This window comes from Jaculus jaculus, chromosome 6, assembly GCF_020740685.1.
Source record: "Jaculus jaculus isolate mJacJac1 chromosome 6, mJacJac1.mat.Y.cur, whole genome shotgun sequence".
Lineage (NCBI taxonomy): Eukaryota > Metazoa > Chordata > Mammalia > Rodentia > Dipodidae > Jaculus > Jaculus jaculus.
In genome coordinates, this window is record NC_059107.1 from 126,572,766 (window position 1) to 126,593,142 (window position 20,377).

The 20,377-nt window shown below is 38.3% G+C and overlaps 1 protein-coding gene across 1 annotated transcript in view; it reads left to right on the forward strand.

The window, feature by feature from the left end:
• The window catches only part of Tmtc2 (transmembrane O-mannosyltransferase targeting cadherins 2), a 439,320-nt gene extending 419,388 nt beyond the window's left edge, over positions 1-19,932 (forward strand). The window contains exon 12 of the mRNA XM_004650152.2: positions 17,314-19,932. Within this exon, the coding sequence (XP_004650209.2) occupies positions 17,314-17,493 (180 nt within the window). The 3' untranslated portion in view covers positions 17,494-19,932. The remainder of the gene's footprint in view (positions 1-17,313) is intronic.
• Positions 19,933-20,377: the final 445 nt, after the last annotated feature.

A 20,377-nucleotide genomic window follows, 5' to 3' on the forward strand; every position in this document is an offset into this window, starting at 1 on the left:
TGGCTATGGTATTGGACCTATACATGACATCAGTTCAGCAACTCTACCCCTCTCCTCTGCCTGTCTATCTGTTTATATCCTTCCTGTATTAACAAATCTACCATCACCATTTAAGTATGATGCTAGTTCTCCAAAACTCATAAAAACAAACCTCTTAAATCCACTTCTTTCTATAACTACTGATGTGGGATTTGATGTTCGGGGGGGATTATGTGGGATATCACAGGTCTGTGAACCCCAATTTTTGGGTCCTTATGTGATTTTGGCAAAGACTTTTTTGAAAAAAGAGACTCCAAGAGGGATAAATTATGAATCAGAAGGTTAACTTTAGAGAATTATGGTCTAGGAAAAAAGGAAGCTGAATGGCTCAAGCCAGAGGGGAATTCTCTTCCTTTGCCTGGCTGGAAAGAAAGGGGAGAATGGAGGTAAAGAAAATTTCCTTCCCAGAGAAATCTTCTGGGAAAAAGTGTCTTGTATGTGCATGTTTATACACAAACATACATACAACATGGAAGGCAAAACATGATAACACAGGCCCAAAGATTCAGAAGAAGCACATGGGCAGTGTGCACTCATGGGAAGCGAGAGTGCATGCTCCTTACCTTCACATAGAAGAAAGCTAACAGGCTCCATGATAAATGGCTCAGAGTTTAGAGAAAAACCTCACATGTAACCAAGCAAGAAGATATCTGAACAAACTACATGTAAGGAAGCAAGCAAGAAAATACCCAGGGCATCAAGAATCCCTTCCAGTAGAGAAAGGAAGGGAGGAGGATACTTAGTAGGTTGATATTGTATATATGTAATTACAATGATTGTAATGGGGAGGTAATATGATGGAGAATGGAATTTCAAATGGGAAAGTGTGGGGGTGGGGAGGGAGGGAATTACCATGGGATATATTTTATAATCATGGAAAATGTTAATAAAAATTAAAAAAAAAAAAAAAAAAAAGAATCCCTTCCAGTAGCCAAGCCAGGAATGGGGAGAGCTTACCAAAGCAGAGATCAGGGAAGTCCTGTGCCAGGAGAAGAGAGAGAGAGATTGAGATTGATTTATGCACAAAATAAGGCCACTTACATGGCTCAGGTTTGATTACAAGGAGCCTTGCCATCAGACTCAGGTGTGTAAGGAGACATGTGTTTGTCTGGTGGATCAAGGGGCTGACTGCAGAGGGGCCAGCCCACCTGGGTGTGCTGAGCAGGAAGTTGCTACTGGGGAATGTTGCTTGTGGCCACCTTGGATGAGAGTGTATCACACATGGGTTCTAGTCCTGCCAGGGCAGGCAAGGTGGCTTCTCATTGTTCTCCATGGGCCTATTTATCCATTTCCCCGGATGACTACCTATAAAAAAGCAATCTTTTTCCTATTTCTCTTTCACCACCTCTACATTTCTTACCTTCCCTTAAGAGCAAAACTTTCCCTTTTCCCCTGAACCCAGTCATGTCACCAAAACTGCTGTTTGCAACATTACTAGATGAGCTCTGAGCATTATCAAAGTCATTTGTCCTTAATTGGAATTTTTGTCACACTATCAGCAGCATTTGACAAGAATTACTCCTTCTTCTCTGGAGCACTTTCTTCCCTGGGTTCCAGCATCCCTGTCCCTTACCACTCATGTTTTTCTTGCTCTTTACCCATTGGCTGGCTCTTTGCTCTTTTCTATCTGTCTATGTAGTATTTGTGTGTCCTGATGTGTTTCTTTTTATGTTTACTTGCTTGTGTGTATGTGTTGTGTTGTGTGTATGTGTGGGTGTGTTGTGTTTGTGGTGTATGCATATATATGTACCCAAGCAGAGCCCCATGCTTTGCCTATATAGAGGTGTGCTTGCCAGTGGTGGCTGGAACGAAACTTTATGTGCCCCACTCCACTTCTTTTTTTTTTTCCCCATTCCTGTTTGTGTTTATTTGAACCAGAGTCTTGTTCCTGGAGCTTGCTTTTTTTTTTTTTTTTTCATGAGCTTCTGTGATTCTTGGGTCTTGGTTCTTCTGTGGCACTGGAATTACAGATACATGTGGCCACACACTTCTGTTCATGTGGGTTCTGAAGATCAAACTCCTGTGACCTTCCTCAGGTCTCTTCATACACAGGAAGTGCTCTTAACTGGTGAGACATCTTCAGCCCCTGGGGTATTCTTTTGAGTCTTCTTTTTAGATGCCAAACAATGAGCCACACACTAGACCATTAGCTTCCCTCCATACTTTTCTTGAAACACATTCCTTGATTTTTTTTTTTTTTATATTGTTGTATATGTCACAGTCCCCACTGCACTTGCTTACTAGCTGGATAGTATAAATAGAATACAAGTTTCATGGACCTGTGGTTTTGACTGTTTTGTATATTATTGGATCTCTGCAGCTGTGGCAGTTTTAAATGGTTAGCCCTTAATTAATTAATGAAATACTGAAAAAATTGCATTTTAAAAAGGAGAACTGTACAGATTAAAAGAACACATAGTTTTGAAAATTATAACTAGACTACTGAAGGAGATGCATGATTTTAATCTTTTGTAGCTTTCAAAATTATCTGTGACATATTAAAATTTTAATGTTTTATTAGTATAAGTTTTCTTTTCATCCTCCCTGAATTCGATCTATACAGTAAGAGATTCTTTACTGCCTCACTCCCCTGTTTCTTGAGATGACCAGAGTGCCTGTCCCCTATAACAGGTTTTAGAGTTGAGTTGACCTATAACCTAGTCACACCTATGCCCCAGTTCCCCTTCTGTAGGCCAGTGCTCTTAGAAACCATGCTCACTTAGAATCCAGGACTTAATTTTCTAAGAATGTTACCTTTATAGTTACCATTTAATTCTTCTCTTGGGTGAACAATAAAGTTAGCAAAGTTCTTAAACTTCCATCTTTGATTGAATTAAATAAAAGTACAAAATTGCAGGCATTAGAGCATAGCTTAATTTCTATGAGCCATTTCAAGATATTGAAATTGAATTTAATTATAATATGTAATGGACACTAAGCATTTAAAGACAAATGGACTACAGTTTAATTAGATATTTAGTGAAGTATTCATAAGGTACTTTGTTACAAGAATAACTAATATGTAATAGCAGAAGAAGATCACGCCTCTGGCTTCTTACATAAAAGAATTGAAAAAGTGCATCTTGTAAGTCTAGAGAAGTGGGGGTTTTGTTTATTTGTTTTTCTTGTTCAGACAGGAATCATGGGTAGAAGTGACAGGTGGCCAAGTTTTTGCATAGTCAAATAGCACATCAGTATCTCAAGGTGGTTACATTTCACATACAAAATTCTGTTCTTTCAGTAGGTGAAAATGCATTACTTTTTTATTCTGAAGATCATATAATCATTAAAATTCCTTAACTCTGTACCAAAGATTGGTCTGAAAGAAACTAACATTGACATATGAGAATACTCACTGAGCCTCAAATGATTCATTTTGTTCTGTATTTCAAGTATCATGTTAGTTGTTGAAACTATCAGTGAATATCCAATAATATATACATGCACACATACATATATATAGATAGGGTCTCACTGTAGCTCAGGCTGACCTGGAACTCACTATGTAGTCTCAGAGTGGCCTCAAACTCAAGGTGATCCTCCTACCTCTGCCTCCCGAGTGCTGGGATTAAAGGTGTGCGCCACCACATCCAGCTCTCCAGTAATATATTGAGGCTAGAAGTCACTTGGATTCTGTGCATATGGGGTTATCCTACTGATAACTAGTTACTTCCTTCCTTCCTTTTTTCATATGAATAGAAGAAAGCAAAGAAGAAAGGTAAAAAAATAAGTATAGAGAGTTTTCAGAAATCAGGCAGATACTAGGAGGTAGGTAAAGTATAGCATTGCAAAATCCATATTGTCTAAGAACCTGAAGAAAAATGTGACTGACCCAGTCTTCTAAACCTTATGTGTATAATAAATGCTAACTGAACATGCCTTGGCTTAGGAGATGATTGATGCCATCTGGTCAGGGCAATTTCAGTTATTAACTTTTCAGAAACAAAAGCAAAATATATACAGGCAGAGGGAGTTTAAGCTATGTGTGCTTCTGCAGTGAGTGGCAGAAGTTGTACCATTAAACTTCCCTTGATTTGCCCTAAGTGGGACACACCAACCACATTTTTTTTTCTTAGTTTTAGCAGGTGTGACATCTTGGCAAGTATAATGGTTTGAAGTACAGCATGGGCTTCATCTTGATTGCTGTGTCCTGATGGAATATTTTCTGAAATGACGTGTAAACACCTTGCATCATTCTTTTTCTAAGCATGTATGAACAAAGCCTTGGGCCTATAAAGTGCAAAAACAACCCCATACATCAGAAAGTGCTTAGCTTTTATTTTTAGTCTCTGGGAGGATTTATACATTCTAGAAGAATTGCTTTGCCCCTGCCTGTTACATGTGATCTGGCCATCCTTTTTCAGAGCACTAGAAATCCTTTCCACATGCTGCGTGCATGGAGGCTCTGTGGAACTCGCTCAGTGGAACCTGTTTCTCTGTATTTGCTCTGTGAGAAAACATTTGTTGCCTTCTAGTGTCATGTTGAAATGTGATTGCACTGAATGAAACTGTCACCCCTGCATTTATCCTGTGCATTCACACCACATTCCATATCTGCTTTGTGATAGAAAATAAAATTGTGCTGCGTATCTTTGACTATGTGTGCCTTCCTAGTACACGTATGCTAAAATTTTAATCCCATATGACAGCATTTTGAGGTAGAGCCTCTGGGAAGTAACCAGTGATTGGTTATGGCATGAGAGTAGGGTCCATGTGATAGGGTTGAGCTCTTTATAAAACAGAAGAGACACTGGGAATCTCTGTGTGCACACATCAAGGAAAGCCACAGGAGGCAGACCCTCGCTAATGTCCTGATCTCTAAGTTCAAGTGTGAGTACCATGAGAAATTAATGATTTGAACCTCTGAGTTCATGGTACTATTACAGCAGCTTGCAGAGATTGGGAGTCAGACATGCTCATTCACTTAATTTTTAGAAATATTTTCTGTAAGACTTATTGGAGAACAACTCTGTCTTTTCTACCACACACAAGTGGCCTTGTCTCTGAGCCAACTTCCAACAAATCGGATCTATTTATTGGAAACATAGATATCAGTAAGAGAAATGGAAACATAGATTACAATAATTCTCCCAAAATGCATTGTTGTGCCATCTTTTTGAGTCCCTGGTCCAGCATACCTTTGATTATGTTAACATGGTATGTACATACCACGTGATTTACATGTGCTCTCAGATGCACACACACAGACACACAGAGACACATACATTCAGTTCTGATTTAAGTATGCAGGTTGGGGCTGGAGAGATGGTTTGGCTGTTAAAGGCACTTGCTTGATTTACTGATGTAGGTAAAGATAATCAAGTTACATAGCAAGAAACCAGGAAAAAAAAATGACATTCTGCTCCAGTCATTCACAACAATTGAGTTCTTAAATACTATAGGTATGAATATCAATTTGCAACATATCTCCAAAATGTGATTTAGTAGCAGGATTATTCTAATGTCTTCTTTTAACTCCTTAGAATAACTTTCATTGTATTGTATATATTGAAACTTATGTCTGACATATCCACCTTCCTACAACCCGTACAACTGTTAGTTGTGCTTTGTAGTAGGTAAGAATGAAACCATCTGCACACACATGTCCATCCTACTTCTTCATGCCACAAATAATAGGTAAATGTAGCATGGATTATTTGTTTAAATCAGTAGTCAAGGAATTTGGTACAAAGAAGATTTTATGGAATTTTGTAGCAAATATCTAGACGGGCAGACAGCTCTTGGTATTTTGAACATAGAGATGATACTTGCCTATTGTGAATATTTTCTAAATGTCTTAAATTCTACTGAATTTTATTCTTTTTTAGTATGTGTGCAATTTCAGTCATCAGATACATTTTCATTGACGTGGAGCAAAAGTTTAGTAGTTTTACTGCAAATGAGGAGCTTTGTCGTAACTGCAAATCAACATAAGCTGTGTTCTGATTGCATTTTATGAAGCTATACGTGTAATTTAGGTATCCTAGGGTCTGGGTTTTCCATTTGAATTCATGAAAGATGTTTCTACAACATTTAGGACCATCAAGAAACCCAACTTTAAAGAAGCATCATGTTCAGTGAAAAGTAATTTCTGAGGTCATGTTCTTAATTTAGGAGATGCATTTGAAAGTCTGTTAGAAATAACCACCACCTTGGAAATTACTCTGTTACAATGGCTTTTTGCTGTCCCACAAGCCACAGCTGTTGGCGTTTTGATTGCCATGAAAATGAATAGCACTCCACATTGTGGCAGTCACACCCATCATAAAAGCTAAATGAACATTCTTGCTACACCCTCTGGGATAGGGCAGCTGTAGGATGGAAGGGTTAAGCACACAGGATAAAATGTATCACTGACAAGTTAAAACTACTCCCTTAATACAGCATTGTGTCTAAGTTGTCACCTATATCTGTTTTGTTTTATTCAGATCTATTTCAAAAACACAACAACTGTGTTGAAACAGAGAATCAAAATGAATCATTTCTATTATCTGTCAGAGTTTGCTTTGTGTCTGCTAGATGTGCTATGCTTTCCCCCTTTCCCTGACTGTGGCTCAGTAAAGCTTTTTGCACTGATGCTTTACTTAAAATATGACTATAATCAAAATATGACTTCAAGGAGTGATCATTTCTGAATTGGGAGAACTACATTACCCTAGAGTTTTGTTTATTATATTATTCTGTGAAAATCCATTTGTGTATTGCATTAATACTGCTTTTGTACTTAGGATTATTTTCCCTAACATTGGTTTGATCATAGAAGGGCTAACATCATGGATAGCATTACTAACAGTTTAATCTCCAAACTAATTGAAATTCAGGTATATTAGGATTTCTGTCTATGTTTGACTCTGCTCTCAGCAGTGCTAAAAGTACTCTTAAAAATTAAAAAAAGTTATTGCCACCTATTTCAATTTCAGAAGTTCATATATCATTCTCATTCTAAATGTCGAAGACATTGAAGTGACTTTATAACACATTTTGATTCGTAGCCTGATATCCATAAGAAAATGACCTATCTTCTTTATAGACGTATTTGATTCTGCCTTACAGTGGATACACTGATCTTCATGAGCAGAACTCTAAACTTGCTTATGGCAGGATGTCTTTCATGAAAGGAGGCACTGACTTGAATGCTTTAGTGTGAAGGTAGCAGTTTTATCTACCTCCTAATTATTAGTGGAATTTTTTAAACTTTTTTGTTCATTTTTATTTATTTATTTGAGTGAGACAGAGCGAGAGAGAAAGAGACAGAGAGAGAATGGGCACGCCAGGGCTTCCAGCCACTGCTAATGAACTCCAGATGCATGTGACCCCTTGTGCATCTAGCTAACATGGGTCCTGGGGAATCAAGCCTCAAACCTGGGTCCTTAGGCTTCATAGGCAAATGCTTAACCACTAAGCCATCTCTCCAGCCTTATTAGTGGAATTATTAAGATAATGAATGTGTGGTGGCTTAAGTTAGATATCCCGCATAAACTCATGTGTTCTAAATACTTGGTCCCCAGCTGGTGGTATTTTGAAAGTAGAAACTTGCTGGTGGAAGTGTACTTCTCAGGGTACATGTTGGGGTGTTATATCCTGCTTCTTCTTGCTAGACTCTAGCTCACTCTCCTGCTGCTGTTTTCCACCTGCTGAGACAGAGGCGATGTCCAGCCTCTGCCCATGCCATGTTTTCCACTGCCATCATGAAACTTCCTCTTAACTGTAAGCCTCCCCCCCACAAAAAAAAACACCTTTCCTCCTATCAGCTGTTTTTTGTCAGGTGCTTTATTATGGAAACAAGAAGGTAACTATAACAGAAAAATGGTACCAAGGGAATGGGCTTGTTACTGCTAGAAACTTTACTGTGTATTTTTTGGCCTTTTGTAACTAATTTGTGGGAAGAATATATAAGAATTTGAAACCTTAGCCTAAGAGATGCCTTGCAGTGCTATAAGAATATTTGACATACTTGTCTGCTCAGAGTTGAAAGATCTAAATAAAGAAAGAACCATGTACTGTGACTCCTTATAGCCGGTGGTAAATGTCAAGGGTATACTAAACCTTAACTAAATGTATATAAATATTTCAAAGGTTTTGGTTCACGACTTATCTAGTGCCTAACAGAGACCTTGACATATAATAAGTGCTCAATAAGTGTTTGTATAATTCCACTGGGATTGGTACAGAGCTTATCATTCCTCAGCTAGTCCCTTCTGTCAACCAAACGAAACTGTCTTCTTTCAGCAAGTATTTGTTTCCTATGCCAGTATCTGGCACTAGCAATTGAAAGACAATTAAAATCAACTCAATGAGTTTTTCACCCTTCAGCAAAGAAGACATGTGTAACAAGTAGCTGGAAGTCATTGTGGTAAATGTTGCAATTAATGTATACAGACAGTACTATGGGCTCATGGAAAGTAAGCAATGAATGGAAATTTTTAAACTGTTTTCTAATGGGCAGTTGTCAGGGAGAATGGAAGCAGGGCTTTGTCGGAGGAGCACTCTGTGAGGTACGAGAGCCCTGACGAGCACACAGCAGCCACAGAAGACTTAGGTGGCCCAGAGAAGCTGGACGTGGAGTTCTCCATTTGTAAGCCCAATAATTAAGGACTTCTTAGCACTAGGCGAAAGATTGTAGATGTTGTTATGTAAGTGAAGGTTGAAATCTTTGCATTACGACTTTCCTAGTAGAAAGACGAATATTTCAGTGGGAGATAGACAGGAGTAGGGAGGAAACTGAAGGTGTGCAGATTGAGAGAAGGCTGATGAAGTTTAGAAATGGCCCAAGATGCTAAATGTTGATGGCTCCAGTACAAATGATGCATAGTAAAGAGAGACATGAAGCATTATGATCATCTTAGTAGTATTGTTCTTTTTAAGAAAATTTTTTTTTTTTTTTGGAGAGAGAGGCAGATAGAGAGAATAGGTGCACCAGGACCTCGAGCCACTGCAAATGGAACCCAGATGTAGGTGCCACCTTGTGCTTCTGGCTTACATGTGTACTGGGGAGTCAAACCTGGGTCCTTAAGCTCTTCAGGCAAGCACTTTAACCCCTAAGTCACAACTCTAGCCCCATAATGGTATTTTTCTATTGTCCTTGAAAGTAGAACTGAGAAGAAAGCCATAAGCAAGGCATATGGATCAGGGCAGAAGAGTCATAAGGAAAACTTGCTCTGATTGCTGGCTGGCCAGGGGCTGGCTGCCTTTGTTCTCCTGCTTACAGTGGTTCAAGATTTATATAGTTATAGTGAGATGTCCTGTTGCCTCTCACTGAAGCCCACTCTATAGCACAGATTTCTTCCAATATTAACTCCTCCTCTAAATGTGAACCTACATAAAGGAGGTGTTCCATTTTGTTTATAAGAAGAGTTTTATGTTTATTTTTATGTTTTTGAAATGGTCTCACTGTAGCCCATGCATCTTGGAACTTACTATATAGCCCAGACTGGTCTCAAACTCACATCAATTCTCCTGACGTAGCCTCCCAAATGCTGGGATTATAGGCTTGTGCCATCACATTTGGCCACATTATTCTATTTAGAAACACTAGTAGCAGAGTGTAGTGGTACATACCTGTAATCCTAGCACTTGGGAAGATGAGACAAGAGAATTGAAAGTTCAAGGCAAGCCATGGCTACTTAGGGACACTATCTCCAAAAAGAGAAGAGGAAGAGAGGGAAAAAGTGGGAATGGGAGAAAGGAAAAAAAGGACAAAGAGGAAGACAGAATGAAAAGAGAACTGATGATTTGGTGCTTAGATGTGGAGAACATCAGAGTAAGCATCTGGTTTAGGCCCTGTCTTGGACTAATGGGGACCCTATGTTCTTACCTTTCAGATTTTAGCATGTAAGTGAAAGCCAAACTTATTTTATTTACATGTTGAAACAGATAGATCACTGAAGATAAAATATAAAAAGACCATGAAAATATGAAAATGTTTTTGACTTTTGAATAATCAAGGAAATTATGCATACAATACTATGTTTTAATTTTCAATGCATTATAAATAAAAAGAAGCTAGATAATTCCAAGGGCCATTAAAGGTAGGTGATAAAGGAAGCCTTGTTACAACTGGTGGTAATTCACTGGTGCACTCTGAAAAGCAGACAAGGTCTGACTAAGTCGAGATGCCCTGTGCTCCAGAAACACTGTTCCTAGAATCTCTTGCACAATTTTGTGAGCAAATACCACATGAATGCAGATGAACCCTCTTGTAAAGATCCTGTATGCCATCATGAAGGAAAAGTAGTCATTTAGTGGAACACATGTGAAAGAATGAAACCATGAAGATGAATTTGTAAAAATCAAAATAACAGGCAAAAGAAAAAAAATCAAGTTTCAGGTGTATGTTTGGAAGAATGGCATTCCATGATGGATAATGTCAGACAAATCTATAAAACTTACTAAATAAGGTTTGCAATTAGTATGGATACACAAAAAATAATGAAAAAAAAATGTCAGTTTCATGACAGTGGATTTCTTAGGGAGAGGATCAGAATAAAACAGGGAAAGGGGCTGGAGAGATGGCTTAGTGGTTAAGTGCTTGCCTGTGAAGCCTAAGGACCCCGGTTCAAGGCTCAATTCCCCAGGACCCACGTTAGCCAGATGCACGAGAGGGCACATGCATCTGGAGTTCGTTTACAGTGGCTGGAGGCCCTGGCGTGCCCATTCTCTCTCTCTCTCTCTGCCTCTTTCTCTGTCACTTTCAAATAAATAAACATGAAACAAAAAAAATATTTAAAAAAAAAACAGGGAAAGGTAGTTGAGGCCTGTAGTTTGCATTTATAGTTTTTCCTTTGTTGGGCAAGTACACAGAAATTTGTTTTATCCTCTGAAATTTTTGTATGCCTAAAACATAATACAGAAAAAGCTCTGCATCTGGTTTTATTCATGTTTGTTGTTCTACTCTGCCATTCACCATTCTGTTTAGCAACCTATCTTCTTGTCTGTCAAAATAATTTTATTGAATAAAGAATCGACGAGAAGAGCTTAAATCCAGCTTTAAAAGAGGGGAGGGAAAGATGAAATGGAAGGTTTTTCTTTTCTGGTATAGGTGCTAACATCAAATCCAAGACCTTATACATGCTGATTAAATGCTCTGCCATTGACCTACATCCTCCAAACTCCTAAAGGAAAGATTGAGGAAAAACTATAAGGTTAAGCTTTTAAAATTGAATCACTGGATATGATATTACATAGATGTAAGAGGAGGAAGCAGAGAACCAGTGGTGGTGTACTCAGGGTTCTGTCTGGATGTCAGACCACTAAGCACACCAAGGCAGCACACAGGAAAGAGTGGTATCTCCTCTGGACTGAGCTGTCTCATATACCTGACACTGTTTCAATCTGTGCAATGCGTTCCATAAGCCTAGTCTTCAAACTATAACAAGTATTGATTTAATATCTGCTATGTTCAAGCCCAAATAAATATAAAATGGTTTGCTTAAATATTCTTTCCACTTGTGTGTTTCTGAAAATAATTAATTTGAAGCCTTATAGCACAGTCCCTGCTCCAGGAAATTCCTTGGGGTGAGTCGCAGCAACTGAATGCAGTTAAACGCGGCCTTCATTCAGTTATTACGTAAGTGTTTGAAAAAGAGTTAAAATCTTAAGAGCATGCAAACTCGTTGTTTGCAAATTATATTCAGAATGTACAACTGAAGGTGTATCCTGGAAACATCTCCAAAATGTGCTATCTATCAATCCTGTCATGTGGAGGCAAGGCTGACTTCTGTCATTTTTTTTAAATGGTGTCTACTTCCCACAATGGTAACCACAACACTATATATTTCAGCAGCAGGAGTAGATACTCTGAAAACTAAGTGATAAAATATATTGGAAATAGATATTTTTGAAAAGGTGGAAATGGTGGGCATGTTACTCTGTTGTCACCTTTCTCAGAGCTTTTCTTCTCTTTTGGTTAGGCTTTATAAGAGGGACATAGTCACGGATCTGATGGGACACAGAATACCTGACTTTTGTATGTGTTTCTAAGTAGACCATCTTCACCCAGCTCCTTTTTTTTTTAATTTTTTTTTATTTATTTATTTGAGAACGACAGACACAGAGAGAAAGACAGATAGAGGGAGAGAGAGAGAATGGGCGCACCAGGGCTTCCAGCCTCTGCAAACGAACTCCAGACGCGTGCGCCCCCTTGTGCATCTGGCTAACGTGGGACCTGGGGAACCGAGCCTCGAACCGGGGTCCTTAGGCTTCACAGGCGAGCGCTTAACCGCTAAGCCATCTCTCCAGCCCACCCAGCTCCTTTTGCCATTCCAATCCCAAGGCTTCTAAAGTGCATCTTAATCTGGATCCCAGGAGAAGCTTGAATTTCAAGCTCTGCATGCCCTTAGTACCACTATTCCTTTGCCACAGTCTCTTTCCAAACTTCTGTGATAGGCTAAGACTAGAAAAATTACCTTGCTGTCCAGTCTTGTGTGCTAAGAATGCCCCATGAGCTCAGCTGGGATATTTTGAGGGCCTCAAATTCCTTGGACTAGAATCAGACCTCTATAATCTTGCCTTTGCTCTAACCAACCCCAGTAGACATCCACTGTTTTAATTTTCTCCTTGCACATTAGGGAAATAAGCCAGAGACCACAGTAAAATAACAAGGCAGAAGTTCCTGGGGACTTAAGAAAGACGTCATTTGCTGCCTCCACATGGCTGCCAGTCATCTTGTTGGATGTAAAGCATTTGCCCTTCAGGGAAATAAGCAAGGTCTGGTTCTCCATTCTAGTCTGTAAAATAGGAGGTGGCATCATTTGTTGTAGAAATCCAGGAAGGAGCCCTATGTTACAGGACTGCAAGAAGCTGTCTGCCTTGGTTAACACGCTAAAAATTTCATCAGCTGTCTTCAATAAAGAAAATGTGTGTGAGGGAAGACTTCAGCAACTGTGGTTGTGTGTCTCAGCCCCAGCCCATGACTTACGGCTGGCCGGGAGCAATGCCACCAGTATGCAGTCAGACAGAGTACCATTAAAAACTCTTGAATTCACTTCTATAGCCAGGAAGTCAGTCTTTCAGGTTGTGTAGAAACTCCTCATGTTCAATTTCCATATGCTGTCTTTCTGTCTCATAACATTTAATCATTTATAGCTCTGTTAATAAAATTTCATTTGGACATTTACTGACTTAAATAATTGCATAAGCATGATTTCTACTTTGCAAGGAGTAGATATTTGACCCAACATACTTTGTTCTAAATGCTCAAAAAATTTCACCACAAAAGCTATAAAATGATACAATCTTTGATCTAGAAGTGACCTCTACAGCAGTGTTTCTTAAATTTTAATGAGCATACAAAATACCTGGGGATTTTGTTACAATTCATGCCTATGTTGGGCCTGAAATTCTGCATTTCTGTAACATTCCCAGTAGTATTATTGGGATGCCAATAGTACATTCTGAACCCAGTCATGTGACTAGATGATCTGAAGATAGCCCACTGGACATCTATTTGACCATTCTAGAAAAGCATCTATTTCTGAAGTACTTTATTATTTTATTTTATTCATACCTTTTAGCACACAATTGAAATTATTTATATCAGAATATGTGGACTCCTTCAAACCAATTATTTACCTAGGATGAGGACAGCCATTCCTTATTCACACTTCAGCAGAATGTTTGTAAATTTTATGAGTTTCCATCCACTCAATAAGAAGCTCTATATCTGTTTTAAGCATTATGCAGTGTACAGGTTTAGATTTCTAAAATAATTATTTGTTGAAAATAGATATTTACACTCAAATTAAAGATTATAATTGAATTCCAAATGTGTAATTTCTAGAAAATGTAGAAAATGTATATTAGCAAAGTGGAGATATATATATATATATATATATATATATATATATATATATATATATATATAAAAGTGTATATATATGTATATATATATACACTTTAAGGACAATAATTGATAAATGTATTTTTCTTTAGGTCTGCTAACCCACTTAGGCTTCTCATACAAATTTATGGTTATTTTTATTTCAAAAGTAACATGTTAGGGTGGCTAATATGAAATTAAAATCATTACTAAAACACCACTATAATTAGAATTCAGAAATCACTTATCATAACAGGTTTTTTTCTTATAATAATATTAAAATGCTAACATTTTCTTCATCATTTGAAGGCAGGAGGATAACTTCAAGGGACAGAAGAACCTCAGACTGTAATTTAGAAATAATAGTGCAGTGTATGTGCTTATGTGACTTGGTCAGTCTCCTTCACCACTAATTTTCACATCCATCTCTTCTAGGATGAACCTGACCAAAGGCTAGAAAGCTAGGAAAGGCAGAGCCAGTGAGGAAATCCTCAGCACCTGGGAGCATTTGTTAAGGCTACTTACATTGAAATTTTAGTTAGTTTTTTTGAAAAGATGCAGAGAAAGGGAGGAAAAGGTGTTATGTTTTTATGCTTGTACACTTGCTACAGTAACCCTGTGAAGTAAACATTTTTACCATGCTATTTGTAGAAAAAAAAAAAATGGAGTCCTAAACCTCACCCAGCTTGTTCAGTGTGGTCGAGCTGGCGTGTGAAGCCAGGCCATCTGACTCCATAATCTCTGCATGTTTTTAATAATCCCTGTGTGCTGCAGTTATAGGTACACAATGTACAGGTACAGATGCATGGTAACAGAGGGACTGAGGTAATAAGGAGTGCCCCGCAGAGCCATCTGGTTTCTCTCAGCCCTGTTGCTGGGCTTCTATTTCTGGTAGTAAGGAATGGTTTCCAACAGTGGTTCTCCCTCCCTGTTTCCTCTCTTCCCACTCAGGGAAGTGGGAAGTCTGGGCATTTTATCTACTTAGCATCTCCAGTAGTTCAGGCTGTGAATGCATTTCACCATTAGGTTAGTAGCTGTTTATTGATGGTTGTGCCAGTGCTGTGAGGAGACATAATTCAGAAATGTGTCAGGCATCAAGTTTGAGATAATAATGGTGGCGTGGTAACAGAATTCTTTTAGAAAGATGAAGTAGGTGGCATTATTTTCAGCTTCCAATGTGGAGATTTTCACTGCACATGTAATTTAGAGCTGTGTTTATGTGTGTTGCTATTTAAAATTAGACACTGACCATCTGTATTTTTCTAGATAAGTATGGAGTCATCTTGGCCAAAGGGTGTAGGAAGGTCAGCAATAGCTTATATTTGCATTATTATTTTTGGAAAACAGAAAAGAATGCAGAATAGTTTGAAAATAGTGGCCAGTAGTTCTGAGTTTAGGAGAGCTTGGATATGCATGCAGGAACATAGCCATTGAAGTCAAAATTATAAAAACTGCAAAGTACATGTGAGAGTCCCTTTGTGCACAGTGACACTAGGAGAGTGACCGTGACGTTTGAAGAGTGTCTACTTTTTACCTGCATTATGCCACATGTATTTGTTTACTCCTGTCATATCTTCTGAACAGCTTTTCAAGAAGCAGGGGTTATTTAAGAAATGGTAGAATAGAGGCACCAATGCAATAGGCACCTTCACCAAAATCACAGGAGTATGCAAGGACTCAATCCCAGATCTCTTCAAATCTAATCACCTTTTCTCTTCGTTTTATTCCGAACCATTCCACTCTCCCCAGCATTGATTTGGTTAAGAAATAATTGTTTTTACAGTAAAGAGTGGGGTCAGATGGACTCAACTGAAAAATGCATGCATTGTACAAATACTAAATCATAAAATAATTGGGAATTATCCCAGGCTTTCCCACAGAGTTGAAGGACAATTAATAGTTGACACTATCTGTAAAATAAAAGCATTATTATATCATATAAACATTGTTTATTTTATCTGATATTTGAAATATGCATTTATGTAACTGCCAAAATGTTAGCTGTTTTCTATTAGCCAGAATGTTCTAGGGACAGAACAAGAGCAAAGCAGCATATATTTGTCAAAAACAAGACAGCCTTTTTTTTTTTTTTTCCCACTAGGATATGCTTTCCTTAACTCATGGCTGAGATTTAGGGGATAAAATCCCTTGTACTAAGCTAGTGCTACATACCTCATAATTTTTCAGACTTTTAAAAACTCTTACCAATTGTACAATAGTTTTGTATTTCAGCTATCATGGGTGATTGAAAGGATTACTAAAGTACTTTTAACAAGTAATACAAAACTTTTTTTTTACAAAGGTTTTATTGTGCCATATTTTATTAATTTTGATACTGTTTACTTTGTATAGGTATAGTAAACATTTACCACTAGAAAATTTAAAACTGGCTTTTAAAAATAAGGACATAGGGCTGGAGAGATGGCTTAGCGGTTAAGCGCTTGCCTGTGAAGCCTAAGGACCCCGGTTCCAGGCTCGGTTCCCCAGGTCCCACGTTAGCCAGATGCACAAGGGGGCGCACGCCTCTGGAGTTCGTTTGCAGTGGCTGGAAGCCCTGGCGCGCCCATTCTCTCTCTCTCCCTCTATCTGTCTTTCTCTCTGTGTCTGTCGCTCTCAAATAAACAAATAAAAAATGAACAAAAAAATATTTTAAAAAAAAATAAGGACATAGTCCTGATAAATACTTAGCTTAAGTTCAGGAAGATTTTAGTGATTTATTTAGTTATTTAGTTATTTATTTATTTTAGGGCTTTCACTCTAAAAGCATCAGTAAAGTCATGTAATGTATTTTTTTAAGATAAAATTCCTAGAATGTTGTTAAGAAGAGAAAAGAAGGTATGGACATCTATTTTTTCACTGTACATTTGTTTATATTTCTTCTAGGTTTTTTGTTTGTTTATTTTGTTGAACCCAAGGTTTCATGCATGTCAGGCAAGCATCCTACCAACCTGGCTGTATTTGAGGTTTCTTTTTAAAGATCAGTTCCTTTTATGTGAAATTGTATCCTTTTAAACGTGTTTTAAGACAGGCTTTCATGTAGCTCAGGCTGCCCTGGAACTAACTAAGGAGCCAAGGATGGCCTTAAATTCCTGATCCGCCTGGATTACAACTGTGTATCACCATGCTCAACTAAAGTTTAAAGGTTTTTTTTTTTTTTTTTCCCAAAATGTACAACCTGACTAGGTTACTAAGTCTATGTTATCTATGTTTTCTCATTCAAGAAAAAATGCCTTAGTTCCTACCTGCCTGCTCAGTTAAAGTACAAAGTGCACAGCAGCTGTTTGAAAATGGTTTTTCCTTCCTGTTTATTTTCCTGCTTATATAGATTGTCAAACCACTTCCATTCAATGCCCCTAGACCCGAGGGAACCATGGGCATAAGTGGTGATGGTTTCTGCCTTCCATGAAGCAGATCTTGAAACTGTGCGTAACCATCTTGCCTCCTCTCTCCTGTTGCAGTACCCTGCGGCCCTGATGAACCTGGGGGCCATTCTGCATCTCAATGGCCGGCTCCAGAAGGCTGAAGCCAACTACCTTCGTGCTCTGCAGCTCAAGCCCGACGATGGCATCACTCAGTCCAACCTCCGTAAACTATGGAACATCATGGAAAAGCAGGGCTTAAAGACGTCCAAGACCTGACAGAGGGGGCTCGAACCTGTTCTCCTCTGCTGTTGAAACCCTGGCTTCGTGAAAAGCAGAACTTTTCTGACAGTGCCACAGTCAAAGCTCACTTTGGACTGCAGGCCCAGGGCAGAGGTCACTGCCTCTTCTGGGGGCGTCCACTTTGCTCTTGGCACAGCTGTCAACACCAAAAAGGGGAGCATGGGCAGCACTCCCTCCCAGGATGTAATTGCTGCCCATAGACTGCAAACCAGAGCACTTAAGACGGACCTTTTAGCATTCTTAACAGGGAGGAGGGTGTCTAAGTTACAGATTTTGTTCATTTTTCTTTTTGAAAGCTAATTTGAAATCTTATTCCTTTAACACTGTGAGAGGAAGTCAGAGCAGCCACCCAGCCACGGTGAACTCAAGGTGAAGTGTTAACAGGGAGCGAGTCAGGCATTGTGTGAATCCCAGTGAGCCATGGGTTGTCCTAACGCTGCTGTCTTCTCTCTTTGGGACAGCCTGCTTATCAATTTCTGAAGCGTAGAAAACTTCTGTCAAGTCTTGTGCCAGGATCTGTGAGAACCTGCAGCTGTTTCTTGACTAGTACACTTAAGTGTTTCATGATTTGGGTGTCGCAGGATTCACTCTTGAAAATGATTTGCCTTTCATATTCCAAAAAGAATGTGTAGCAGGGAGCTAACTATACTTCATGCTGGCATTGTTCCGGCTGGGGAGGCGTTGTGTGTTGTCACATACGCATTTTTTTTTTTATTTTAATGTTGTCAATATTTCTCCTAGAACTTCCCATTAGAAGTCATAATTTTAATTCTTTCGAAATTTCCATTTAACATAGTAATTCTTGATTAATGTAGCTGCTTACATAAGGCAAAAGCAACAGAAAGTTTCTAAGTGTTCCAGTTTAGATAACTAACTGACACAAAAGGGGAGACCTGTGTGCTCCCAGATCATAGCAGTGGGAACAAGCCCATGCAAAGGACAGCATGATGTTAGCTTCCAATGGGTTTATGTTTGGAAAGAACTGGTGTGAAATGCTAATCAGCTTCTATGTCACCTAAACAGCAGTACAGATAAATCAAGGACTTATGTTTTGGTCTTCCTGCCAAGATGTCAAAAATAATTTACTTTAGACTGTAGCCTTAGCCTGGATATGTCTAGGTCTTCTGCCAGTTACTTTTCCTCAGCTCAAGACTATGTTTCACTAGCAAATTGAGGATCTTATTCCATTACCTGTTATGAACCATGAGTAAAAGATTATAGATGAAGTACTGAAAACAAAACAAAACATTTTGGGGGGCTTGGCCACAAACTTTGGTACTAAATTTTAATTTTGTAAAATATCAATCTATTATCAACTCCCTTATAGAGAAATTAGATATTTTAAACCTTACATATTTATTTATTTATTACCCTACCTAGCAGAATAACAAGAAAAAAACCCTTGAGTCATTAAGTCAGTTATGGCTTTCCCTTCCCTTTAACACTCCATGTATATATATATATGATGAACGTTTCCATTAAAGAGAAGCTGGACATACAATCACAAATACTCCATATTATGTTTTCATCATGTATTGTATGCTGTGTTATATGCTGAATACAGTGGGATAAAGAATTTAAAGTAGTGTTTCTATTGCATTAGTCTCTTTGTGAGGACAGATGTAGTGAGAGAGATTTTCTGATGGAACTAATAAGAAGGCTTTCCTATAATATGTATAGTATTTTGTAAACATTTCACTCAAGGGCCAAAAGTTAAGTTATAACTAAATCACTGTGTTTTCAGAATAATATTTAACAACAATAAACCCATGGTAAACCAGAATAGTGGGTTGAAGTATAAAAGTATAAAGTTCATGAAGTATGAACTTTTCATGTTCTAACACATTGGCAATTGCAACAAAGGAATCTAATATAAGGCTATAAGGATAAGTTCAATGTCTAACATGTTTATTTATTTAAATAGTTAATGTTGTGAGGACTTCCTAATCTTTGCATTTATGTCTTTGCTGATACTGCTCTTCTTGCCCAACACTTGCTTCTTAATAGGTTCACTGAATGCACAGTAGAGGCACCTCACGGGACTCGCTTCCCAAGCATCATAAAGAATTGGGCCTGCGTCATAAAACGCATGGATTTTTAATAACTAAATGACCCTGACACATTTCACTATAGGGCTGGACTTAGTAACTGACCACCTCTGGGGAGGGGTAAAGGGTGGGGGAGGTTTAGAACATGATCAAAAATGTCTCTGCTCAGGGATTTATGGTGGATCATTGCAGACAGTGCTAAAAATATAGAGCACAAGACAAGTTTACTAAATTAAAATTTTATTTTTTGAGAAACTTATTTGTATAAATTATCAAGATTTGTAGGCTTTCCTTTTGTAGAAATAATTGTTTTATGTGCCAGAGAATTTCAATTTTGTTTTGAACAATAAAGCATTGATAAAAAATATGTTGTGTAAGTTTTCTTTGATACTCTCCTACTGGGACTTTATTTTGTATGATTTGCTTATGTTGTTATTGTTATTGTTGTTGTTGTTGTTGAGATAAACTCTTACTTGCTATGTTGCCCAGGCTGGCCTTGGACTTACAGTAATCATCTTTCCTCAGCCTCTCAAAGTGATTCCAATACAGACTTGCACCATCTTGCCTATCCTAAACTTTACGATTTTGTGTGTGTGTGTGTGTGTGTGTGTGTGTGTGTGTGTGTGTGTGTGTGTAAATGGTCTATTTTGTCTTACACAGTCAAGGAGAAGCTCCATGTAGGAAGAAGGAAATGATGACATGAGATGAGGGTGGACATCACCTCATGGCAAAAATCTAGTGGATAACAATGGCAGAAAAGTGTGCCAAACACTGGGAAGGAGATGCTGACTGTAACATCCATAAGCCCACGT